Raw genomic sequence first — 23,082 nt, forward strand, 5'->3', positions numbered from 1 at the left:
ACAACACAACACAATAGAACACAACACAACACAGCAGACCTCAACACAATAGAACACAACAGAACACAACACAATAGAACACAACACAACACAATAGAGCACAACACAATAGAACACAACAGAAGACAACACAACACAACACAACACAATAGAACACAACACAATAGAACAGAAGACAACACAACAGAACACAACACAATAGAACACAACACAATAGAACACAACACAATAGAACACAACACAATAGAACAGAACACAACACAATAGAACATAACACAACAGAACACAACACAATAGAACACAACACAACAGAACACAACACAACAGAACACAACACAACAGAACACAACACAACAGAACACAACACAACAGAACACAACACAACAGAACACAATAGAACACAACACAACAGAACACAACACAACAGAACACAACACAATAGAACACAACACAACAGAACACAACACAACAGAACACAACACAATAGAACACAACACAACTGAACACAACACAACAAAACACAATAGAACACAACACAACAAAACAGAACACAATAGAACAGAACACAACACAACAGAGCACAATAGAATTCAATAGAACACAACAGAACCCAACTGGACAGAACACAATAGAACACCATAGAACAGAATAGAACAGAACACAACACAACAGAACACAACAGGGTAAATTAGGCCATGTGTGTGTCGGGGTGGATGTGTCAGGTGAATCCAACAGGGTTTAAATCAAACACACATCCTAACTTTCTCACGGTTAACTAAATAAAGAACATTCTCGCCCACATTTGATCTGAGATAGGCCTTATGCTAGCTAGAAGAACAACTAGTGGAATAAGATAACTATTGTTACGTTTAATCTCTTCCCCCATGACAACAGTCACACTCACCTTGTTCACGGGAGATGTCAGGCTTGTACCAGAACTTGGACGTATCCTGAACAAACTTTACATTCAGCCTGGTCTCTGGACTCCCGTCTAGGACAAGAAATTAGAAGTTGTGTTGCAATCATGACATGTAGATTTACCTGGCATTTCCACAGTAACCCTTTAATTTGGCCATATTAAAAATGGTATGTTTAAACGATACTGTGTGAATGCTGCATGTCACGTTACATTGAATCAAGTCTTGGGTCTCTGCGATTTATTTATTGAACGTTTATTTAACCAGGTTAGTCTGGTTGAGATAAACATCTATTTTTCAAGAGAGACCTGGACCAAGACAGCAGCAGTGATGCTTCACGAGGGTCATTCTGACCAAGAACCGTCAAAGATAATCTATAAATCAACTGAAATCAGCTCCTTATTGTGTAGAGATTAGTCAATCTGCGCTATTAGCCAGTTACCCCCTAGCGCCAACTCTCGCAAACAAGCCAGTATCTATATCTGCGACCATATAAGTAGTTGCTGTCAGTATGCTCAGTATGACACAGAATGGAGCTGTGAAACCGCTGCAGACGCAGAAATGGCTGCCAACCAAGGCTCTGGGCCAGATGCCAGTTCTATCTCAGCCTAGCATCTGGGCCTGGCTGGGCTGCCTTGGAGTGCATTCATTCCCTCATCTGGTCTGCAATGTGTTTACAGAGAGAAGTAAGTCCAACTGAGCTCCTGCTCGGCTAAAACCATTGGAGTATGACCGCATTCACGTTACCTCACTATACTTTACTAGAACTAATCACTTCATCTGGTTTCACTGAAAAACTAGAGTAGGAAAACAGATGGATTTACATTGTAGTTATGTAGTTAGGTACTAGTGTAATTATACTTCAGGAATGCATTGGGTAACACTTTTCACAAACATCTTATTTGTAGAAAAACCTCAATTGTGGCTAAACACATATCAAAAGTTATCCCCAAAAATATTGTTTATGAGATGGTAAAATAAGCTTAGTTTCATGTTAATTACCCATTTAAAAAAACATATCGTCCTTGAAAATACACTGATCTTTACTTCCTGTTTTGCTAGGGATGTCTGTGCTAGTTGGGGATGCTCTTTGCTGCTTTAGTAGCTACGTTTTAAGAGGGTTTTCAAGGTGGTCTTACCAGTCATGTTAAACTTGGAGAAGTCCGGCAGTGTATGAAAGTAGCTAGTGCTGGGCGTGCTACCTCCACTCGACATGGGGGAGGACACTTTCCCATTCAGTGTCCCGTACGAGAGCCCCCCGTTGGGCCTCTCCCCACTGGACATTCGCCTCTTCTCCGGAAGCTGGGGCTGAGCCTGTGGGGCTGGACTGCCCTGCCTTACCCCCATCATCATCCCCCCGTCCAGATAGCCCGAGTGGGAGACGGGGAAGGAGGGCGTGGAGGGCGGGTGGTACCCAGAGGAGCTGCTCTGACGGGACAGGGTGCCGTGCCTTTCGTCCGGGGTGGTGTAGCCGCTACTATGCAGCATTGGGTGTCGGTCCAGACTTGGACTGCATTGTGACATCTGGCCGAGGGACGGGTGTCGGCCCAGCTCCGGACTACTACCACTGCCCTGCTGGTGGATGAGGGATGGATGTCGGCTCAGCACCGGACTGCTCTGGATACTGGACTGGATGGGTTGGCTGTAGGTGAGGGATGGATGTTGGCCCAGCCCTGGACTGCTCTGAATACTGGACTGGATGGGTTGGCTGTAGGTGAGGGATGGATGTTGGCCCAGCCCTGGAGTGCTCTGGATACTGGACTGGATGGGTTGGCTGTAGGTGAGGGATGGATGTTGGCCCAGCCCTGGACTGCTCTGGATACTGGACTGGATGGGTTGGCTGTAGGTGAGGGATGGATGTTGGCCCAGCCCTGGACTGCTCTGGATACTGGACTGGATGGGTTGGCTGTAGGTGAGGGATGGATGTTGGCCCAGCCCTGGACTGCTCTGGATACTGGACTGGATGGGTTGGCTGTAGGTGAGGGATGGATGTTGGCCCAGCCCTGGACTGCTCTGGATACTGGACTGGATGGGTTGGCTGTAGGTGAGGGAGGGCTGGCAACTGAGCATGGGGCAGTCCTGGGAGGCCTGCATCAGGGACGTTTGTTGGCTCAGCACTGGGCTAGACTGTGTCCCCTGGGACACACATGGGTTATAGTGGTGGCGGCCCAACACGGGACTTCCTGTCATTACCATCCCAGGGATCCCAAACTCCACAAAGCCATTGGCCGGAGAGGGCTGGTAGCCCATGACAGGGCTGCACTGATTGGTGGGCTGTTGCCGATGTTGGAGGGAGGGGATGCTAGATGAGGTGTTGGGGTCGCGATGCAGTGTGTGGAGACTTCCTGATCCTGACGAGGGGAGGATGGCCACAAGGCTTTCCCATGCAGATACCTCCGGCTGGGGCGGAGGGGGGCTGAGGTCCGGGGAGACGTAGCTCCCCATAAGGCCACTGGGACCCAGGTAGGAGGGTGTGGTGGTGGGGGAACACAGGTAGGACAGGGTGGGGTAGTTGGAGCTCAGGTAGGAGGAGGTGGGGGTTGCCAGGGCTTGAAGGAAGGGAGATGGGGAGCCCAGGGCCTGGAGGTATGGGGTGGGAGTGGCAATGGGGGAAGGGGAGGGGATGGGATACGTGCCCTCGGAAGGAAAGGAGTGTAAGCTGGAGTCAATGGCCGCTTGCGAGGGGATGATCGCACTGCTGTCAGCCAACGGTTGTTCTCTGATGGAGCGAGGGGTGGGGCGGGGGGACATTCATGAAACACAGTGTTTAGAAAGATGCCTACAGTAGAATTAAGTACATGTGGTAATAACATCTATGGTCCCTTACTATCTCTAAACATGTAGTATATTTCAGGAACACTGGTTCCTTACCAATATCATGTACTGTAACCAGTGTATGTTTAATGTTGTTTGTTTTCGTACTCACCCCTCTGATCTGTGGATGGGGCTGCAGCTAGACAATAGGGGGTTGAGGGTTGGGAAGGGGTCAGGGGTCGTCTGGCTAGCCAAGGTCCTTCCTGGGGGGGTGAGGGTCATGGGTGGTCCTGCTGGTCCCCCGCCGGCCACAGCGGATCTGGCCACTGACTCCACGTAGCTCAACGGCTCTGAAGAGATACAAAGTTGGCCATTAAGGCTGATTTCATTACAGTGTGTACTGACGTGAAGATAATGCTGGCTTCACAGGAAGGCTGCACTTTCCCCCTAAACCGTGACATTGTCCTTGTAAACATGCCATCATGATCATTTTCTTTTACATTTCAAACATTCTTTGTTTTGTTCACCTACTGAATTCATTATTAGAGAGTTGTTTTGAAATAAAGTCATCCTGTACTTTGGGAAAAACAATCTTTATTTTGTGTGTGTGTGTGTGTGTGTGTGTGTGTGTGTGTGTGTGTGTGTGTGTGTGTGTGTGTGTGTGTGTGTGTGTGTGTGTGTGTGTGTGTGTGTGTGTGTGTGTGTGTGTGTGTGTGTGTGTGTGTGTGTGTGTGTGTGTGTGTGTGTGTGTGTGTGTGTGTGTGTGTGCGTGTCAATGCTGAAACAGTTAGCCTAGCGGTTAGGAGCATTGGGCCAGTAACCGAATGGTTTCTGGTTCGAATCCCCGAGCCGACTAGGTTAAATATCTGTCTGTGCCCTTGAGCAAGGCATTTAACCCTAATTGTTATTGTAAGTCGCTCTGGATATCAGCGTCTGCTAAATGACTAAAATGTTGGAAACAGTCAGCGTAGAAGGAACAACAAAGCAGAGGGGTCCACATGTCGTGAGCCAAGTCAAACATCTCTCCTAGAACCCTCATCCAGTAAGGAGATCTTATTGCTCCTGCCTCTACTAGAAGCCTACATAAAGGCCAAGAAGAGAGGATGAAAAAGAGCACATGTTCAAAGGGATCATTTATTAAAATTATATTTATTGGGACTCTCTCTCATATTTAGCCTGTCGGTTGTGTAAATATGGGATTCAAAAGGAAGCGTAGCTTTGAAGACTGGATTAGATGGGCCATAAATCAAGCTTTTATACACATTTATACACATTCCTAGGTCACTAAAATCAACCCCAATATAACCACATATGAGACATAAACAATGTTCAATTTACTGGTGAGCTCACCAAGAAGGAGGGCTTGTAAAACCAAAATGAAGAGGTGATTTATACAGTGAAGGGGGTGTAGTTATAGTTTAACGGGTAAACAGTAGACAGGCTCAATGGCCATGTTGCTACTTATGTTACTAGTATCTCAAACTAAAGATAGGTTGCTATGCTAACATTGGTGAGGCCTCAAGGGTGTAGCACTATGCTAACAAATGCTTACATTTTAGCACTATGCTATGTAAGTAGCACAATGCCATGCTAATGTCCTATAGAGGGTGCATGATGCTATGCTATTTGGCCCTTCCAGCCCATGAATTGAGCACTGCTATGATAATAGAATAAGTTATGCTAACTCACCTGATCCACTCTGGTTGAGGTGGATCTCAGCTGGGTTGTGGGGTTTGAGGCCCAAGGCAGAGAGAGGGGTCTTCATCAGACCTGGAGGGGAACGAGCATGGCCTAGGAGAAAAAAAAAGCATAACACACTTTAGCAACATGACTTAGCATTACTTAGCATTTAGCATGCTTCACTACAACAGTCTTGACAGTAAACACCTGCGCTTTTCGTGTTGTACCTCTGTGTGTGTGTGTGTGTGTGTGTGTGTGTGTGTGTGTGTGTGTGTGTGTGTGTTTTTGCTGGTTTGTATCTATGTAAGGTATGAAGCCTACATTCATTCAACTGTTAGAATCCTGAATTCCAAGACAGGTTGCTCATTGATACACGTGTTCTATGAGCTCATCAGATGCCTCTTGAATAGAAACATAAAGGACTGGTTTCACGGACCCAGAATAACCATAGTCCTGGAATAAAAAGCATGCTCAATGGAGAACACTGTTTGAACTATATTTTTAGTCCAGGCCCGGGAAAGCCAATGTGTGTGTTTTCATAATGGTGCGTACAGGTGCTGAGCTGTCAAGACATCACAACAACAACATGTGACACGGTGACACACCACAACATGTGGAATATCATGATTGACACAGCTAGAGGGGTGTGCCCATGTCTCATGCTCTATGTGAGGGCCATGCAGGTGACCTATCACAGTGTGAAAAGCCTCTGAGTGACACTGTCACAACACGCAAAGCAGGACGTGAGCAGAGGTGCGCCATGCACACAAACGCAGAGCAAGCCACTGAAGCGCGACAACACGGATACAAAAAAATAACAACAGTGACTCACTGACATGCAGTATGCATGAAAACACAAGAAACGACCAGATAAGACAATATAAGATAAGACAAGATAAGGCATTATAAGACCAGATAAAACCAGATAAGACCGGATAAGACCAGAAGACAAGATAGGCTGCTGCAGGAAAAGTTGGTGCCTAGCAAATTGATGGCAAAAGGAATACATATATGACAACAGTCACATGAAGCACCAGTACCCTTAGAACAGTGAGGTTTAATTATTTAGAAAATATTTGTGTGTGTGTCTGTGTTTTTGTGTGTGTGTCTGTCTGTCTGTGTGTGCATGATTGTGTGTGTGACTAGTGTAAGTGTGTGCATGTGTGTGTGTGTCTGTGTGCATCTTTCTCTGTCTGTCTGTGTGTCTGTGTGTCTGTGTGTGTGTGTGTGTGTGTGTGTGTGTGTGTGTGTGTGTGTGTGTGTGTGTGTGTGTGTGTGTGTGTGTGTGTGTGTGTGTGTGAGAATGACCATTAGTGAATAAGTGTATGTTTCCTTAATGTGGTGTAGACCTCAAGTCCAGAAGCTGCTCCTATGTCTTAAGAGGTACTGCTCTTCAGTGGCATGCTGGGTCAAGCGGTGCAGGATGCTATGATAGGCAGAAGGGGAGAGCTGGGGTCACTTAGCCTGAGACTAGGGATGTGCGTCATCCTCCACTTACCAAATAATCCCAATCAATTCTTTGTTCTGTATGACAACCTAAATTCCCTACTTTTGTGGGTTGTGTTGGGCAAATGGGTATTGGTTGGGGGGGGGCGCTCTAAATGTCTAGAGCTGAGATAGGGCCGTGGATGTGCCGGTGATGTGGATCAGGATAGCCCTAAACACTGGTCCAACATCAGCTTTCCATACCCATAATAATATTGATTGTGGGATGTATACTTGAGTAAAAGCATACTACTTGTAGATGCATTTAAGTGGAAGCATACTTGACTTGAATCTTCTTACATTGAAAGAGTTACCATAAATCTTCATGGGGGTAACACCTTTGAGGGCGGTGAAAATGCTATGGCGTTTTTAGGGCCTTGCCCAGGGGGAGATGAGGTAACTGTTAGAGCTGCTCACTGACATGGTATTTAAAGGGATAGTTCACTCCATAATCACCACAGTCAAACGTTTCCTGACCTCAAAAGTAGTCTAATGCCAAGATGAAGCCACAACTCACGCTATTGTTTGTGTGTAGATCCAGCTCGGGGCGGCAGGTAGCCAAGTGGTTAGAGCGTTGAGCCAGTAGCTGATCAAATCCCTGAGCTGACAAGGTAAAAATCTGTGGTTCTGCCCCTGAACAAGGCAGTTAACCCACTGTTCCTAGTAAATTGTAAATATGAATTTGTTCTTAACTGACTTGCCTAGTTAAATAAAGGTTAAATAAAAAAATGCCTTAACATGAAAAGTCAGGCAAGGAAATTAGACAGTGCCTATCTTTCACATGGAAGAGGTGTCTACTAAATGCATAAGAAGACTTGTGGAATCCTAGGACATGTTGATCTGTGGATGGCAGCACATTTCTCATCACACTGAATTACTGCCTGGAAGGCAGGAGAAGTGGGATTCGGTCTGATAGGATGACTCAGGCTTTTCTATGAGCTGAGGCAATGGCAAACAGTGTGGCCTTATTAGGACTTATCCTGCCTTCACCACCTACTCAAATCTGTCTGAATGGGTTTGAAATGGATTTTGTCATGTGGGAAATGTAGTTAACTAGCCCTACATCTAAACAGGGTTGAATGGGAGATGCAGTCTATTCTTTTTTTGAAATGAAGAGGAAAAATGTTATAATTGAATAATTAAAACCAACCAGACAAAGCTAGACTAATTCCACCCTGAAGTTATTGATCATAATATCAGTTATAGTTTCTACACTGTGAACCTGTACATACCTGAATGTAATATGTTATTCTCATGATGTCTTATAATATCCTATAGAGTTAGACTTTAGATTTTTTTCATCATATAGGTCAAATGTAATGCTACTTCCTTCTGTAAGACATTTCTTTAGATGTTCACACCAAGGTAAACGCTGAACATCATTAAATATTCTCTATGGTAAAAGCCCTGAGTTCCACAGCGCCCTCAGCCAGCCAGAGGGGAGACTTACACAGGTTGAAGTAAGGGGTTTGCGGCGAGACAGGGAAGGCAGGGGTTTGGGGGAACACCTCACCACCAACAGTGGGCGTGGGGCTGATTTGGCTTCCATCCAACTCCTCAAAGGCCTCTCTGTAGCTGTGGATGTGTCTCTGGAGGGAGGGAAAACACGGAGACGCGCACAGAAACACACATTAGTTTTTATTATGGCCATCACAACTCTATAATCCTATGTGAGACACACTTGAGAAGGTTAGACCTAGGGGCGGGAGCATTCTACCTCCTTGGGCCGCCCCCCGGGATTCAGCGCTATGGTGTTGACGAACTCCGGTGAGACGCAACGAATAGGGGAGCGGACCGGGGGTTGGTAGGAAGAGCTTTCGTCGTGGCCGTTGATGCATTGTCCTTCACTGGTGGTGCGGTGATGGGGCGGGGCCGATGCCTCGTCCAATGACGTCCCACAAGACTGGACACCTGCCAAGATCATTCAGAGGTCACATTTGATCACAAATCGCTCACATTGCACACAAATGGTTTGTAAAAAAAAAAGTTTATTTGCAAACACACATCATTATCATGCTCTTGATAATGCAACTCTTCACTGCAAACTGCCAATGTTTCCAACAGCCATTAATCCACAGGAACGACAAAATAGCCAAACAGTTACAAGGTAACCTGTTAGAAACGGCAAAGCTGACCTTTCAAAATGCTACTTGATGTTGAATACTCGGATCAGAACTTTCTCACTACAATCAGGCACTGTTTATAAGAGCTCTGGGTTGTTCAGTTGGGAACAGTGAGGATCAATGTTCTCCTTGAAAGCCACAAGATTATCAGGAACTTGCTGGTACATCAGTGAAACAGTCTACATTTGTAATTTTTGTTATCTGGGTAATGCTCTGAGGCAGTTGCTAATGTTTTGGATGAACCTCAAAGGGTCCAGTAAGTTGATTTCAATAGGTGGGTTTGGAGGGAAGGAGAGAGAGCTGCCAGTGTAAAACAAACAGGATTTGTGTAAGAGCGTTATACTAATGTGTTAGTTACTGCATGGCCGGGTGAGGTACTGTAGGTGGTTTTGCTGAAAACAGATAGTGACTATGGGAAGTGAACAGCTTTGCACAGCTATGTGCAGTTTTGGAAACTGTGGAGGGAAGGTTTTTGGAGGCAACTTTTAGAGGGAACATGTTTTTGTTCATTCGTAACCATAGACGTTAGGTTAATGTAAGCATTGTATGTTTTGTATCAAATCCAGCTTTTCCTAAAAAATATGTTAAATGTTTTCCTGGGTTCTTCAAGTTTAGAGTAAATGTTATTCTCTTTGAGAGTCATTGAATATTGCGCATAAATACCTCCATTGCTTTTTTTTGTCCAGGTATAACGCAATGTACTCTGTAGCTAGCACTGACTGTCTGCAAACAAACTATCTGTCTGATTCATGGATTCTTCTGGCCTGAAGTTCTGACATACCGTCCCGAAGATGGAAAAGCATGCAAACACACCCCAGTGGGAGCGTTGACTGTTATGGAAACCGTGAAAAATATTTACGAGCCCTAGCTCAGCTTCAGGCTGGATAAACCAGCTGATATATCCACAGGGGAAGAGTTAGCGATAGCATTAGCCTGCAGCTGTGGGAAACTAAGAAGGTTATAGTTACTGTCAGAATAGATCTGGCCTCTTTGGTCACACAAGAGTCAAACATTCCTTATGTGTTTGGGTACTCCAAATCATATTCATGACTCTGAGGAAACATCTCCATATTCCACAACCTTAAACCGAATGTAAAAAACTACACAGGGGTTTTGGAGGTGGTATCAAAGGATAGCAGTCTTCTAAGAGGCCAACTAACATCCTGTCTGTCTAGCGCACAACACTGTATACACATCAACAGAAATCTAGTATAACTACAGCCTTTTGTGCATATCCGATTCAAATCTGTTATTTTTGCTGCAGTATGAACAGCCAAAAAGCACATATATTACTAGCCACTTTTCAAATCACCTTTGTAAGTGGTTTGAAAACCAGATCCAAATCTGATTAATGGCTATCCGACTTGTGTCTGTACGGTCAAATCTGATGCATTTGCCCTCAAGTGGTTTTTAGACTGTTATTTGGCATATATTGTCGCTTGCTAGCTACTCTGTTGACAGTTTGTCAAGAGCATGTAGTAACTAACTAGGTCGTTAGTTGTTTATCCAACTTTCCAAATTAGTAGTTTTGGCTAGCCACAGCAATCAACTAGCTAGCTAGGTCACTGTTTAGCTTTTTAGCACATTCACTCATTTGTTTGTAATCTTATCCTTTTGAGTCTTTAAAGGTGTTCTTACACTATGATTTTGAACATTCAAAGCAACTGGGAAAGGACTATGAGAGGCATTGTTGTCACCTTAGCTTGCTACATAACTTCTGACTGATAGGAAGCATAGGAAGCACCACCACCAATCAGCCTACACCACTGCGCACACACCCGTCGTTACTATAACAACTAGCGTTGCCATGTCAGCAAATGACTGCTGTCTGAACACACGCAAATCCTATTTGGTCACTTGTAACTTGCTGTTTGGACAGTCAGTATTCCAAAACGGATTTGAAAAACAAAACTGATTTGAGCATTAAGGCGTGCAGTGTGAACAAGGCTTAATTGTATTTTGTTGGAACCCAGTACCATGACAAGATCTAAGAGTAGGATCTAAGAGTAGGATCTAATAGTAGGATCTAAGAGTAGGATCTAAGAGTAGGATCTAAGAGTAGGATCTAATAGTAGGACCTAAGAGTAGGATCTAAGAGTAGGATCTAAGAGTAGGATCTAATAGTAGGACCTAAGAGTAGGATCTAAGAGTAGGATCTAAGAGTAGGATCTAAGAGTAGGCCTAAAACGCAAAACCTGCACACATGCCATTCATATGCCCATTTATTTACTCTTGATTTTCCTCCAATGGTGCGGCTTAGGTAGTGTCACATGTCCAGGCTGGGCTCAGATTTTGATTTGTGGATCGAGGAGGGGCATTGTTAGATACATCTCAAGCACTGCGGGCCTGGAATCATGGAAAACAGATGGACCCAGTATGCACAGCGGAGCCGGTCAAACACTGTGCCGTTGCCCTGGCAATGGCTAATAGCTTCCAGCTGTTACAGCAGAGATTCCCAGGATATATTTGGGGAATTGTCTTCTCCCCCTCCCCCTCATTTCTCAAGCATATAAACACAGATATTGTATTGAATAAAATGGATCCAAGTCATAGGAAATGGGATCATCTATTTTATGAAGACAGGGCTAGCACTCATCTCCCTACACCGCTCTGTGAATATGCTCCTGTAAGGGACTATGTTATGGTGAGGAAGGGTTATCTGGGGTAAAATTAAGGGGAATTCCCTTAAAAGTAATGTATTGAATAGATTGCAAGCATATCTATGTACTGTATGTATCCAAATACCCAAACAAAGTGTTTTTCTTCCTGTAGACCAGGTCGGACCCTATTCTGACAGCCTCAATTCGTCAGGTCAGGCTCTCTACAAGGTGTCGAAAGCATTCCACAGGGATGCTGGCCCATGTTGACTCCAATGCATCCCACAGTTGTGTCAAGTTGGCTGGATGTCCTTTGGGTGGTGGACCATTCTTGATACACACAGGAAACTGTTGAGCGTGAGAAACCCAGCAGCGTTGCCGTTCTTGACACAAAGGCACTTAAATATTTAGTTTTACCCATTCACCCTCTGAATGACACACATACACAATCCATGTATCAATTGTCTCAAGGCTTAAAAATCCTTCTTTAACCTGTCTCCTCCCCTTCATCTACACTGATTGAAGTGGATTTAACAAGTAACACCAATAATGGACCATAGCTTTCACCTGGTCAGTCTACCTCATGGAAAGAGCAGGTGTTCTTAATGTTTTGTATACTCAGTCTAAATAGAATGGATGTGGTCATTCATTACAGTCCTTGGACTCCCAGGGCTACTCTGACTTTGTGTAGTACAGTACAGTACAGGACTCTGTAGACCACTTCAGGCCCCTGAAAGAAAAGAACTGCACATCCTATTCTACCTCTTCTAATGAACAGATAAGACCTTCACAATGTTTTCAAAAGTGAGTCTAAAGCAGTCTTCCCCATAGATTTAGTGCCCTTTGCTTGCGATAGAAATGTTAAAAACAGAAGATGGAAAGAGCAGCCTTGAAAGAGGCCAGTGTTTCCTGGCCTTGGGTATTGTTCCCTGGCGGTATGTTGCGACATGCGCTCTGCTGTGAGTCTGCACAGAGACACCTTTGTGCTCCTCATCTCGTCCTTCTGAAACTTAAATATTACCCAAATGCTTTTTTTGTGTTGGGTCGATGCCTTAACCTTGAGAAATAAACATCAAACTGCTTCCTCCATCAAAGAGAGATGAAGGGCGGTGTATTGGAAAAACTGGACATTAGACAACATTGACATAGCAAGAGCTAGAGAGAGAGAAACAGAGTGAGAGACGGACAGAGTGAGAGAGAGAATGAGAGAAACAGAGCAAGAAAAGGACAGAGCAAGAGCGAGAGAAACAGAGTGAGAGAGACAGAGAGAGACAAGACAGAGAGAGACAGTGAGAGAGAGAGAGAGAGAGCGAGAGAGAGAGAGACTGAGACAGAAAGAGAGAGAGAAAGAGATAGAAAGAAAGATAGATAATGAGAAAAAAGAGAGTGAGGCAGAGATGGCAAGAAAGGGATAAAACAGGAAGCCAAAAAATGTAAACAGCAAACTAGCAGGCAGTGCCATTGAAAGACAGTCAGCAAGGTTTATTTGGAAGAGGAGTCAGTGGCAGGGTAAAACAGGGGAGGAGAGAAGGGGAACGAACCAGAGAGGGAGAGGGAGCGATGGTGCTCAGACTGAGGAGACGTCAGTCGGCTTTGCATTCGGGCCGAGTACTCTGGTTAGAGCAGGGGTATAATTGGAGTTGGCAGAAGAATGAGGAGGAGGAAGATGATGAAGAATGAGGAGGATGAAGATGATGAAGAGAGAGAATGAGGGAGAGGTAGAAAGATGAAGAGATAGTCCACAGAAAAGAAAGAAATATGAGAAAAGTTATTTGCTAGTTTATAAAAACGTACAGAATTACAATCATAATCGCTCACAATATGACAGAAATGTCAAACATCTACGAGAAAAATGACTGACATGATCAGTGACTATCATGGCATGATCAGTGTATATCATGACATGATCGGTGTATACTTTATCATGACATGATCAGGGAATATCATGACATGATCAGTGAATATAATGGCATGATCAGGGAATATCAGTGAATCTGTCAGTAATATTACCAACAAGTGGATGTGTTGTATATGTTTCAGCAGACAGCTGCCTGTACATGTTGACGAAGTGGGCTTGTATCCCCTGACAACCAAATGATAAGGGAAGTCAACTATCAGTGTCTTTGAGCCATCCAACCAGAGAAACAAAGTGGTTGTGTGACAAACTGACTAACAAGTAGAGAGCAATATTCTCTCCTATAGTTTATTATTTTACAGTAATGTGTGTTGTGAATGCCCTATAAATAAATAAACCACCATAGTACTATCTCTGTTTGGCCATACGGGCTAGACAGTGGGGCGGCAGGTAGCCTAGTAGTTAGAGCGTTGGACTAGTAACCGAAAGGTTGCAAGATCAAATCCCTGAGCTGACAAGGTAAAAATCTGTCGTTCTACCGCTGAACAAGGTAGTTAAACCACTGTTCCCTGGTAGGCCATCGTTGTAAATAAGAATGTGTTCCTAACTGACTTGCCCGGTTAAATAAATAAAATAGTATATCACTGTCTGGCCATAGTGGTGTTAAAAAAAACACCTGTCTGGCCATAATGGTGTTTCTTGTGTATAAAACCACCATAACACTATCACTGTTTGGCCATAATGGTGTTTCTTGTGTATAAAACCACCATAACACTATCACTGTTTGGCCATAATGGTGTTTCTTGTGTATAAAACCACCATAACACTATCACTGTTTGGCCATAATGGTGTTTATTGTCTATAAAACCACCATAGTACTATCACTGTTGGGCCATAATGGTGTATAAAACCACCATAGCACTATCACTGTTCGGCCATAATGGTGTTTATTGTCTATAAAACCACCATAGTACTATCACTGTTGGGCCATAATGGTGTATAAAACCACCATAGCACTATCACTGTTCGGCCATAATGGTGTATAAAACCACCATAGCATTATCACTGTTCGGCCATAATGGTGTTTATTGTGTATAAAACCACCATAGCACTATCACTGTTGGGCCATAATGGTGTATAAAACCACCATAGCATTATCACTGTTCGGCCATAATGGTGTATAAAACCACCATAGCATTATCACTGTTCGGCCATAATGGTGTTTATTGTATATAAAACCACCATAGCACTATCACTATCACTATTCGGCCACAATGGTGTATAAAACCACCATAGCATTATCACTGTTTGGCCATAATGGTATATAAAACCACCATAGCATTATCACTGTTTGGCCATAATGGTGTATAAAACCACCATAACACTATCACTGTTGGGCCATAATGGTGTATAAAACCACCATAGCACTATCACTGTTCGGCCATAATGGTGTATAAAACCACCATAGCATTATCACTGTTCGGCCATAATGGTGTTTCACCTAAACTCATCATTTCAGAATCAAGAAGATACATTAATGCTTTCTATTCTATTCTATTCAACTCCATTATTGTAACAGTCCCTGTCTTATAGTTGAACCAGAGCTGTCCCTTCACAGCTTAGCAATACGTTTTAGCAATCACTAGTCTCTGTTGGTTTTATGGCAGGTTTCCACACTGCAGAACTGTGTTTGGTTAAGCCAGCGAACTTGCTCCTTTGGTGAGAGCTCATCCTGTGAGCATGTGCGATGACTGATGAGCTCACTGCTAACGCAGACTGTCATGAGATACGATTAGCTGAAATATGCACTTTGGAAAGCTTGTCGAGCGGGACCACTGCAATGTATATAAGCTACATGGGTTGTTCACCTGGAAAAGGGTTGGCCACCCAGACAGAATACATTCAAATGGTTTCATAATGTCATTGACAGTTTACCCTTGTCAATGTGTGTTTGTTGGCATACTTCTGCATCACTATTAAAAACAATTTCAGTGAGGCTTATTAAGAGCCGTAGCATTGAGCCGTAGCATTTAACACCCTAATGTGTCCTCAACTTGAATATCACTTCCTGTTTCATTTGTTTATGAAATCACACCTAATGTGTCCTCAACTTGAATATCACTTCCTGTTTCCTTTGTTTATGAAATCACACCTACTGTATATACCAATGACAACACATGAGTTCTGCAGTCTTACCTGACACACGCTGGGCTACTAGGCCCTCTACGTTGAACACTTCATCAGGCTCTGCATCTCTGGGATTGGGTGACGAGGACGTGGCACTGGGGCTCTGTTGGGGCTCCTGGAGCTCTGGGGACGGGAACACGGTGCTGGGGGGGTACATGTTGATGGGTTTCAGCTGCAGCTGGCCCACGCTACTGGGGACCTGGGTGGGAGAGCTGGTTCTGGCTGCCCCTTGGCTGGAAGGTTCAGCGGGGAAGCCAGGGATGGGGGCTACAGAGAGACCAGGCTGGTAGATGGCTGTTGGTCTCTGGATGGCAGAGGGCTCTGGAGACGTGGACGGCTGGAAAGGGGAGGACCTCAGCATGACCTGAGCTAGGCTGGGCGCAGGGCTTCCCGAGATAGCTGAGTCAGCCTGGTAGGAGGGCCTGGCCTGGGTCTGGGAAAAGGATGGTTGTGTGGTCACCACCTCCTTGTTCTCCCCCGGGGCACTCTGGGATTTCGGCACCTGCCCCAACGGGCGGCCGGGATCCAGGTCCAACATCAGCAGGTTGAGGGCCTCAATGGACTGCTCAATCTCCTGCTGTGAGGCAGTCTGCTGGTGGGGGAAGTGGGGCATGCTGTAGTGGCTCTGTAGAGGCATGGAGGGTGGAGGAGAGCCAAAATACACCCCGTCCATCACCGGCTCTTCTGGGACCCCATATTGCTGCCACACGTTGAGCCCACGTTGGACGGCGTTACGACTGCTGGTGTTGCGTGCTGGCGCTCGGGGGAGGGTATTCTGCTCTGCACCGAATGACTGTGAGCGATACAGGTTTCCATTCTGGCTGATAATGTAATCGCTCGCCGGGGGAACTGACACACCTGTCCCATCCTGAGCTGAGCAGAGGCTTCGCACTAAGGGGACGGGAACCTGGGCAGCCACATCATGTGAGCCTATTGCGACATTGAAGACAATGTTTTCCAGGGGCCCGTCTGTGATGCTCCTCTCCAGATAGGGGACCTTGTCCTGCCCGTTGATAACCGTCTCAGCCTGGTAGTAGAGGTCTGCTGGCGTGGCTCTCCCTTCCAGGGATGACAGAGTGCCCAAGCTATCCATGCTGTTACCTGCCTGGCAGGTGGGCAGTTCCACCTCGTCATCCAGAATATCTGTTTCTCTGTCCATGCTGCTGTTGTGGCCATTCACATGAACTTGGGCGGGCACCAGGTGTAGTATTCCCCCTCCTCCTAGTCCTATCCCCATCCCTCCGCCCGACGGGGAGGACAGGTAGCCCTGGCAATGCATGGGGCCCTCCAGGCCACTGAGCAGCTGCTCCAGCTCCTGCTTCTCCTGGGGACTGATGGGCTGGACGGCCAAGACCGTGTCGGAGACTTGGGCCTCTTCCTGGGCCGCTGGCGGCTGGCTCACTGGTGGGGCTGCTGCTGCCGTGGCCGGCTCATCAGTGCGGTCGGTCTTGATGGAAGCCGTGGAGTTGCCGGAGTCGCTGCTCACCGACAGGGCGTGGTCAACCGTGGGTAGGACGTGTTCGGTGGCGGTGGGCAGGAGGTCGTTGGCAGTGACCGCGTCCTCGATGGACTCCTTCTTGCGGACTTTAGCGTAGGGGCTGCCGTCCAGAGGGCCCTGGGTGTGTATGACGTCTGGGGAGAGAAAGACATGGAGAAGGAGGTGGTGGTTACAAAGAGATGGAGAAGACTGTACAGTATTTTTAATAAAACTAAATATATAACCTTTATTTAACTAGGCAAGTCAATTAAGAACAAATTCTTATTTACAATGATGGCCTACCAAAAGGCAAAAGGCCTCCTGCGGGGATGGGGGCTGGGATTAAAAATTCGAATATAGGACAAAACACACATCACGACAAGAGAGACAACACAACACTACATAAAGAGAGACCTAAGACAACAACATAGCATGCCAGCAAAACATGACAACACAGCATGGTAGCAAAACCACATGATAACAACATGGTAGCAGAACAAACATGGTACAAATATTATTGAGCACAGACAACAGCACAAAGGGCAAGATGGTAGAGACAACAATACATCACGCGAAGCAGCCACAACTGTCAGAAAGAGTGTGTCCATGATTGAATCTTTGAATGTAGAGATAAAACTATCCGGTTTGAGTGTTTTCTGCAGCTCATTCCAGTCGCTAGCTGCAGTGAACTGAAAAGAGAATCAACCCAGGGATGTGGAGACCTATAACAGAATGTGATTGGCAGAACAGGTGTTGTATATGGAGGATGGAGGGTTGCAGTATATCATGTACAATGGTAAAAATGTAATTTACTGTATATTATTTCAAACGTTTTTGGACATTTTGGTATAGTGCATATCATTATGTTTCAGCAACACAGACCTGTAATACTGATAAAGCAACTAAATCCAGTAGGATTGACTAAAACAGAACGTGCAAGAGGGAGGAGAAGAGAAGAGAAGGGAAAAGACGAGAGTGAAGTAGGTGGTAAAGTTGTAATTTCTCAGTGTGAAGGCGATGCCAAAACAGCTGCTGTTAAACTGGGTACTGGCCCACTTCTGCTTATTTTACCAGCCTCTCTCTGACAGTGAATAGGAATGGGTCTGTGGTATGCAGTGTGGAAAAAGGGATGAAATCACAAAAGCCTGGCTTGCACTTTATCAAGCCAATGCCACTAATTTCCACCACCTGAAAAGCATTGGCCTTTAAGAAATGAGTGTGCGAGTATGTTTTATGTGTTTCTATACAGAGTATGCTGTGTATGATCTATGTATCACACGGTTCTGATGGAATAAAACTAGACTGACTGTACGCTGACGATTGAGGTACAGTTTGTGGACACCCCTTCAAATTAGTGGATACATGACAGGTGTATAAAAATGAGCACACAGCCATGCAATCTCTATAGACAAACATTGGCCGTAGAATGTCCCGCACTGAAGAGCTCAGTGACTTTCAACGTGGTACCATCATAGGATGCCTACTTTCCAACAAGTCAGTCTGGGTTTGGCGGATGCCAGGAGAACGCTACATGCCCCAATGCATAGTGCCAACTGTAAAGTTTGGTGGAGGAGGAATAATGGTCTGGGGCTGTTTTTCATGGTTCGGGCAAGGCCCCTTAGTTCCAGTGAACGGAAATCTTAACACTATAGCATACATTGATATTCTAGACAATTCTGTGCTTCCAACTTTGTTGCAACAGTTTGGGGGAAGGCCTTTCCTGTTACAGCATGAGAATGCCGCATGCACAAAGCAAGGTCTATACAGAAATGGTTTGTCGAGATCGGTGTGGAAGAACTTGACTGGCCTGCACAGAGCCCTGACCTCAACCCCAACGAACACCTTTGGGATGAATTGGAACATCGACTGCGAGCCAGGCCTAATCGCCCCAACATCAGTGCCAGACCTCACTAATGCTCTTGTAGCTGAATGGAAGCAAGTCCCCACAGCAATGTTCCAACATGTAGTGGAATACCTTCCCAGAAGAGTGGAGGCTGTTATAGCAGCAAAGGGAGGGACCAACTCCATATCAATGCCCATGATTTTGGAATGAGATGTTTGACGACCAGGTGTCCACATACTTTTGTGTATTTTCTAAAATGAGCTCAGAGCAAAGTCATTTGTTATTGGTACATCATCCTGGCACAGAACTACACTTAAACATTCACCCACACGCACGAGCCATGGTGGACAAACTGCCTCTCTAAGTAAGCCCTGAAGGCATTTCCTGTCCTCTTGGAATAGAAGAACAACATTTACTACACATAGACCAAAAACACACAGAAAAAGACAGACAATTATAAATCACAATTACACCAATTATTACAATTATAAATCACAACTACACCAATTATTACAATTATAAATTACACCTTTCACTATTGTGAAAATGGACAAACGCACAAGAATGCACACATACATACACAAGTACGCAGGCGCACACGCACACAGACACACACACACACCCTACAGTATTCCCATATCATCCTTGTGGTCAGGTCATGTCAAGAGTAATGATGACCCCCTAAAAGCACCAGTGCCAAGCTGCTCTTCCTGTAACGACCACTTAGCAGCTGGCCTTTAACCTGCCCTGCCACTCACATTGGAAACCGCAATAACCACAGTCCTATACACATATTTATATTTAGCCACTCCTGGAGGAGGACAACGGATGTTGAATGAAGAATGCTTCTTATTACAATATATCCTTAAAAAGCAGCACATTTCAGCATTACAGTCTCCACCAGAGGGCATGAAGTGAGCATTGACAAAAATATACTGTATATAACACATACTGTATATCTAAAATATACTGTATATATGAAAGATACTGTACATCAAAGATACTGTATATCAAAGACACTCTATATCAAAGATACTGTATATACAATATACTGTATATATATATATATATGAAAGTTACTATATATAAAAGATACTGTATAAAATATATACTGTATATATATGAAAGATACTGTATATCAGATACTGTATATAAAATATACATCTGATTAAGCTTCAAACTCCTCACCCCACACAGTTCCCATGAAGCTGTACAGTAAATCAAAGCATGTTTGAAACAGCAGTGTGTGTTGTGTTGCGTGTGTGTCTTCTGTGTGTATCTTCTGGGTGTGTCTTCTGTGTGTGTGAGCATGCGTGTGTGTGTGTGTGTGTTTATGTGCGTGTGTGCGTGTGTGTGTGTATGTGTGTGCGTGCGTGCGTGCGTGCGTGTGTGTGTGCGTGCGTGTGTGTGTGTTTATGTGCGTGTGTGCGTGTGTGTGTGTATGTGTGTGCGTGCGTGCGTGCGTGCGTGTGTGTGCTCTGAGATACCTCCTGATGTACTCGTCAGATTGTACCATTTGGGAACAGCAGTGTGCCTTTCTAAAAAAAGAAAACGGTCAACATCACAATCCTTCAGAATGCCTCTCTCTGGCTTTGTTGTTGTTGTTTAGCTTATCTGTGACGTTATTTAACCTTATTTTTGTTTCCTTTAACAGATCTAGTGTCTAACCTTGAATAGCAGTGGTATGAGGAAACATCTGACCCTGAATCAGTGGTTAAGGGCAACTTATACCTACTCCTGTGACATGATCTTTGACCCTGTGACCTTTGAAGCCATTTCCTGCCAGCTGCCAAAGGTCACCTCATGACGTCCACGATACCCTTGTTTGACATTTGAATCTATCTGTGGGTTGACCCAGAACTCTCTGCAGGGTTGCCGATACATCTCTGTGGGTTGACCCAGCCTTTCTACGGGGTTACCCAGCCGTCTCTGCAGGGTTACCCAGCCCTCTCTGCAGGGTTACCCAGCCCTCTCTGCAGTGTACCTAGCCCTCCCTGCAGGGTTACCCAGCCCTCTCTCCAGGGTTACCCAGTCCTCTCTGCAGTGTACCTAGCCCTCCCTGCAGGGTTACCCAGCCCTCTCTGCAGGGTTACCCAGTCCTCTCTGCAGTGTACCTAGCCCTCCCTGCAGGGTTACCCAGCCCTCTCTCCAGGGTTACCCAGCCCTCTCTGCAGTGTACCTAGCCCTCCCTGCAGGGTTACCCAGCCCTCTCTCCAGGGTTACCCAGCCCTCTCTGCAGGGTTACCCAGCCCTCTCTGCAGTGTACCTAGCCCTCCCTGCAGGGTTACCCAGCCCTCTCTCCAGGGTTACCCAGTCCTCTCTGCAGTGTACCTAGCCCTCCCTGCAGGGTTACTCAGCCCTCTCTCCAGGGTTACCCAGCCCTCTCTCCAGGGTTACCCAGCCCTCTCTCCAGGGTTACCCAGCCCTCTCTCCAGGGTTACCCAGTCCTCTCTGCAGTGTACCTAGCCCTCCCTGCAGGGTTACCCAGCCCTCTCTCCAGGGTTACCCAGTCCTCTCTGCAGTGTACCTAGCCCTCCCTGCAGGGTTACCCAGCCCTCTCTCCAGGGTTACCTGATCAGACCAAAGGTGAGGACACAACAGTTCACCTGACAGAAGACTGAATCCAAACATTACACTGTTGATATTATGTGCGTTTTACAGTTACTGTACTTTTCACAGCATTTGTCAATAACAAAATCTGAAAATAGTCTGGATACATTCAGTAACATAATAAGAATACTCCTTTACATTTTGGAGTAAGTACAACATAAGAACAAATTATTACATGGGTTTCAGTGAGAGGTGTAACTGGTGTCTCCAAGTGGCAACACACCTCTCCAAACTGTACACAGTTCCTAAGAAATGTCAATGCACTTTTATAAATCAAGGAAGCTCTCCTAGCTTTGCCATTGAGGACCTGAAGCAAGCACACTTGTAGTTGTTTTGTTTGTAACACAGCCCTGCGTCCCCACCCTCACACAATTACTGTTGTTGTTTACGCAATCCAAAAACATTCCATTATAAGTCCAAATCTGGGTCAGGTGGGTTACATTTGAAAGCATATCCTATTGCCAACATGACTAGCTAAGTTATAAAATACAATATTACAGTGTTAGGTTTTCACAGGGCACTTCAGACAAACATATTGTAACTTTGGTGTGCATAGAATGGAATGCATTCAAGTGCATGTCGCAAGGCAAATTTTCTTCACATTGCGACAAACGTAAGCTCATTCTGTTCTGGACAATGTGGTGAAAAATCCATGTCATTCTTGTAACTGTGGATCAAACATAGCGATTATAAATGTTGATACCGTTTTGGAATATGGAAATGTGAGGTGAACATTGACTCATGGGTGTGTGGTTTGCTTGTATGTGATCAAAGCAGTATTTATTTGAATCCTTAACCTTCTCATCTTTCAGAACACATCGACTCCTTTTGATTTACAGCATTTACCTCAGACAACAAAACATTTGCAAAGGTTACCCAATTGTTGCGTGCAGTGCTCATATTCAGATTTACTGTCAGTCAAAACCCATTCAGAGCTGTGAAGTGCAGAGCCAGAGCTTTGACATCATGTAAAGCCTGTTACTGTATAGCCACTGGGTTCCAATTTAGGCGCTTATCAATGACAAAATCTGCCATTTTCAATCTGTATACGAGATGACAGGGTCTGTGAGTGGAAAGGGCTACGTAACGGCCCACAGACCAGGACTTCCTTTAACCTTTTACTGCAGCAGGCTAAATCAGGTTCACAGAGTGAATCTTGGTAGTCTTAAACAAATCTACTTTGAAACATAAGTCTAGACCTCACACACCTGGTTATGGGCTTAAGAAAAGAAGAGACCTGTACCATGTCAGATATAGAGTAGAAATGTATTACATGTTGAGTTTGCATCCCTATATTACACTTTATATACATCACAGAAGACTGAAATATAACAAAACTGTTTGACATAGAAACACCGGATTTCCGGCAGTATTTACATTTGTATTTATTTATTAATTATTAAAATATTAAAATATTAATAACATTCCACCCATGAAGCCACTAGGTCATTTGACTGCAGGAAAAGGACTATATAATGACCCACAGTCCAGGATTTCCTTTAAATATCAACATCACTTGGAAAAAGTGAGCCTTTCCCTCATTGTCTACTCTGG

General features: G+C 45.0%; 1 protein-coding gene across 10 annotated transcripts in view; it reads right to left on the bottom strand.

Moving 5' to 3' along the window:
• LOC106586822 (tensin-1) overlaps window positions 1-23,082 on the bottom strand; it is a 322,014-nt gene that overhangs the window by 16,305 nt on the left and 282,627 nt on the right. For 8 of the 10 annotated variants that reach the window (XM_045707330.1, XM_045707329.1, XM_045707334.1 and 5 more), the window contains 8 exons: window positions 15,608-17,230; window positions 13,098-13,169; window positions 8,554-8,747; window positions 8,287-8,425; window positions 5,361-5,462; window positions 3,844-4,021; window positions 2,057-3,636; window positions 905-991 (listed from right to left, as the gene is read on the bottom strand). In XM_045707330.1, the coding sequence (XP_045563286.1) occupies window positions 905-991; window positions 2,057-3,636; window positions 3,844-4,021; window positions 5,361-5,462; window positions 8,287-8,425; window positions 8,554-8,747; window positions 13,098-13,169; window positions 15,608-17,230 (3,975 nt within the window). The remainder of the gene's footprint in view (window positions 1-904; window positions 992-2,056; window positions 3,637-3,843; window positions 4,022-5,360; window positions 5,463-8,286; window positions 8,426-8,553; window positions 8,748-13,097; window positions 13,170-15,607; window positions 17,231-23,082) is intronic. The other 2 variants (XM_045707331.1, XM_045707332.1) reach the window with 2 other exon arrangements.

This window comes from Salmo salar, chromosome ssa25 (genome assembly GCF_905237065.1).
Source record: "Salmo salar chromosome ssa25, Ssal_v3.1, whole genome shotgun sequence".
Lineage (NCBI taxonomy): Eukaryota > Metazoa > Chordata > Actinopteri > Salmoniformes > Salmonidae > Salmo > Salmo salar.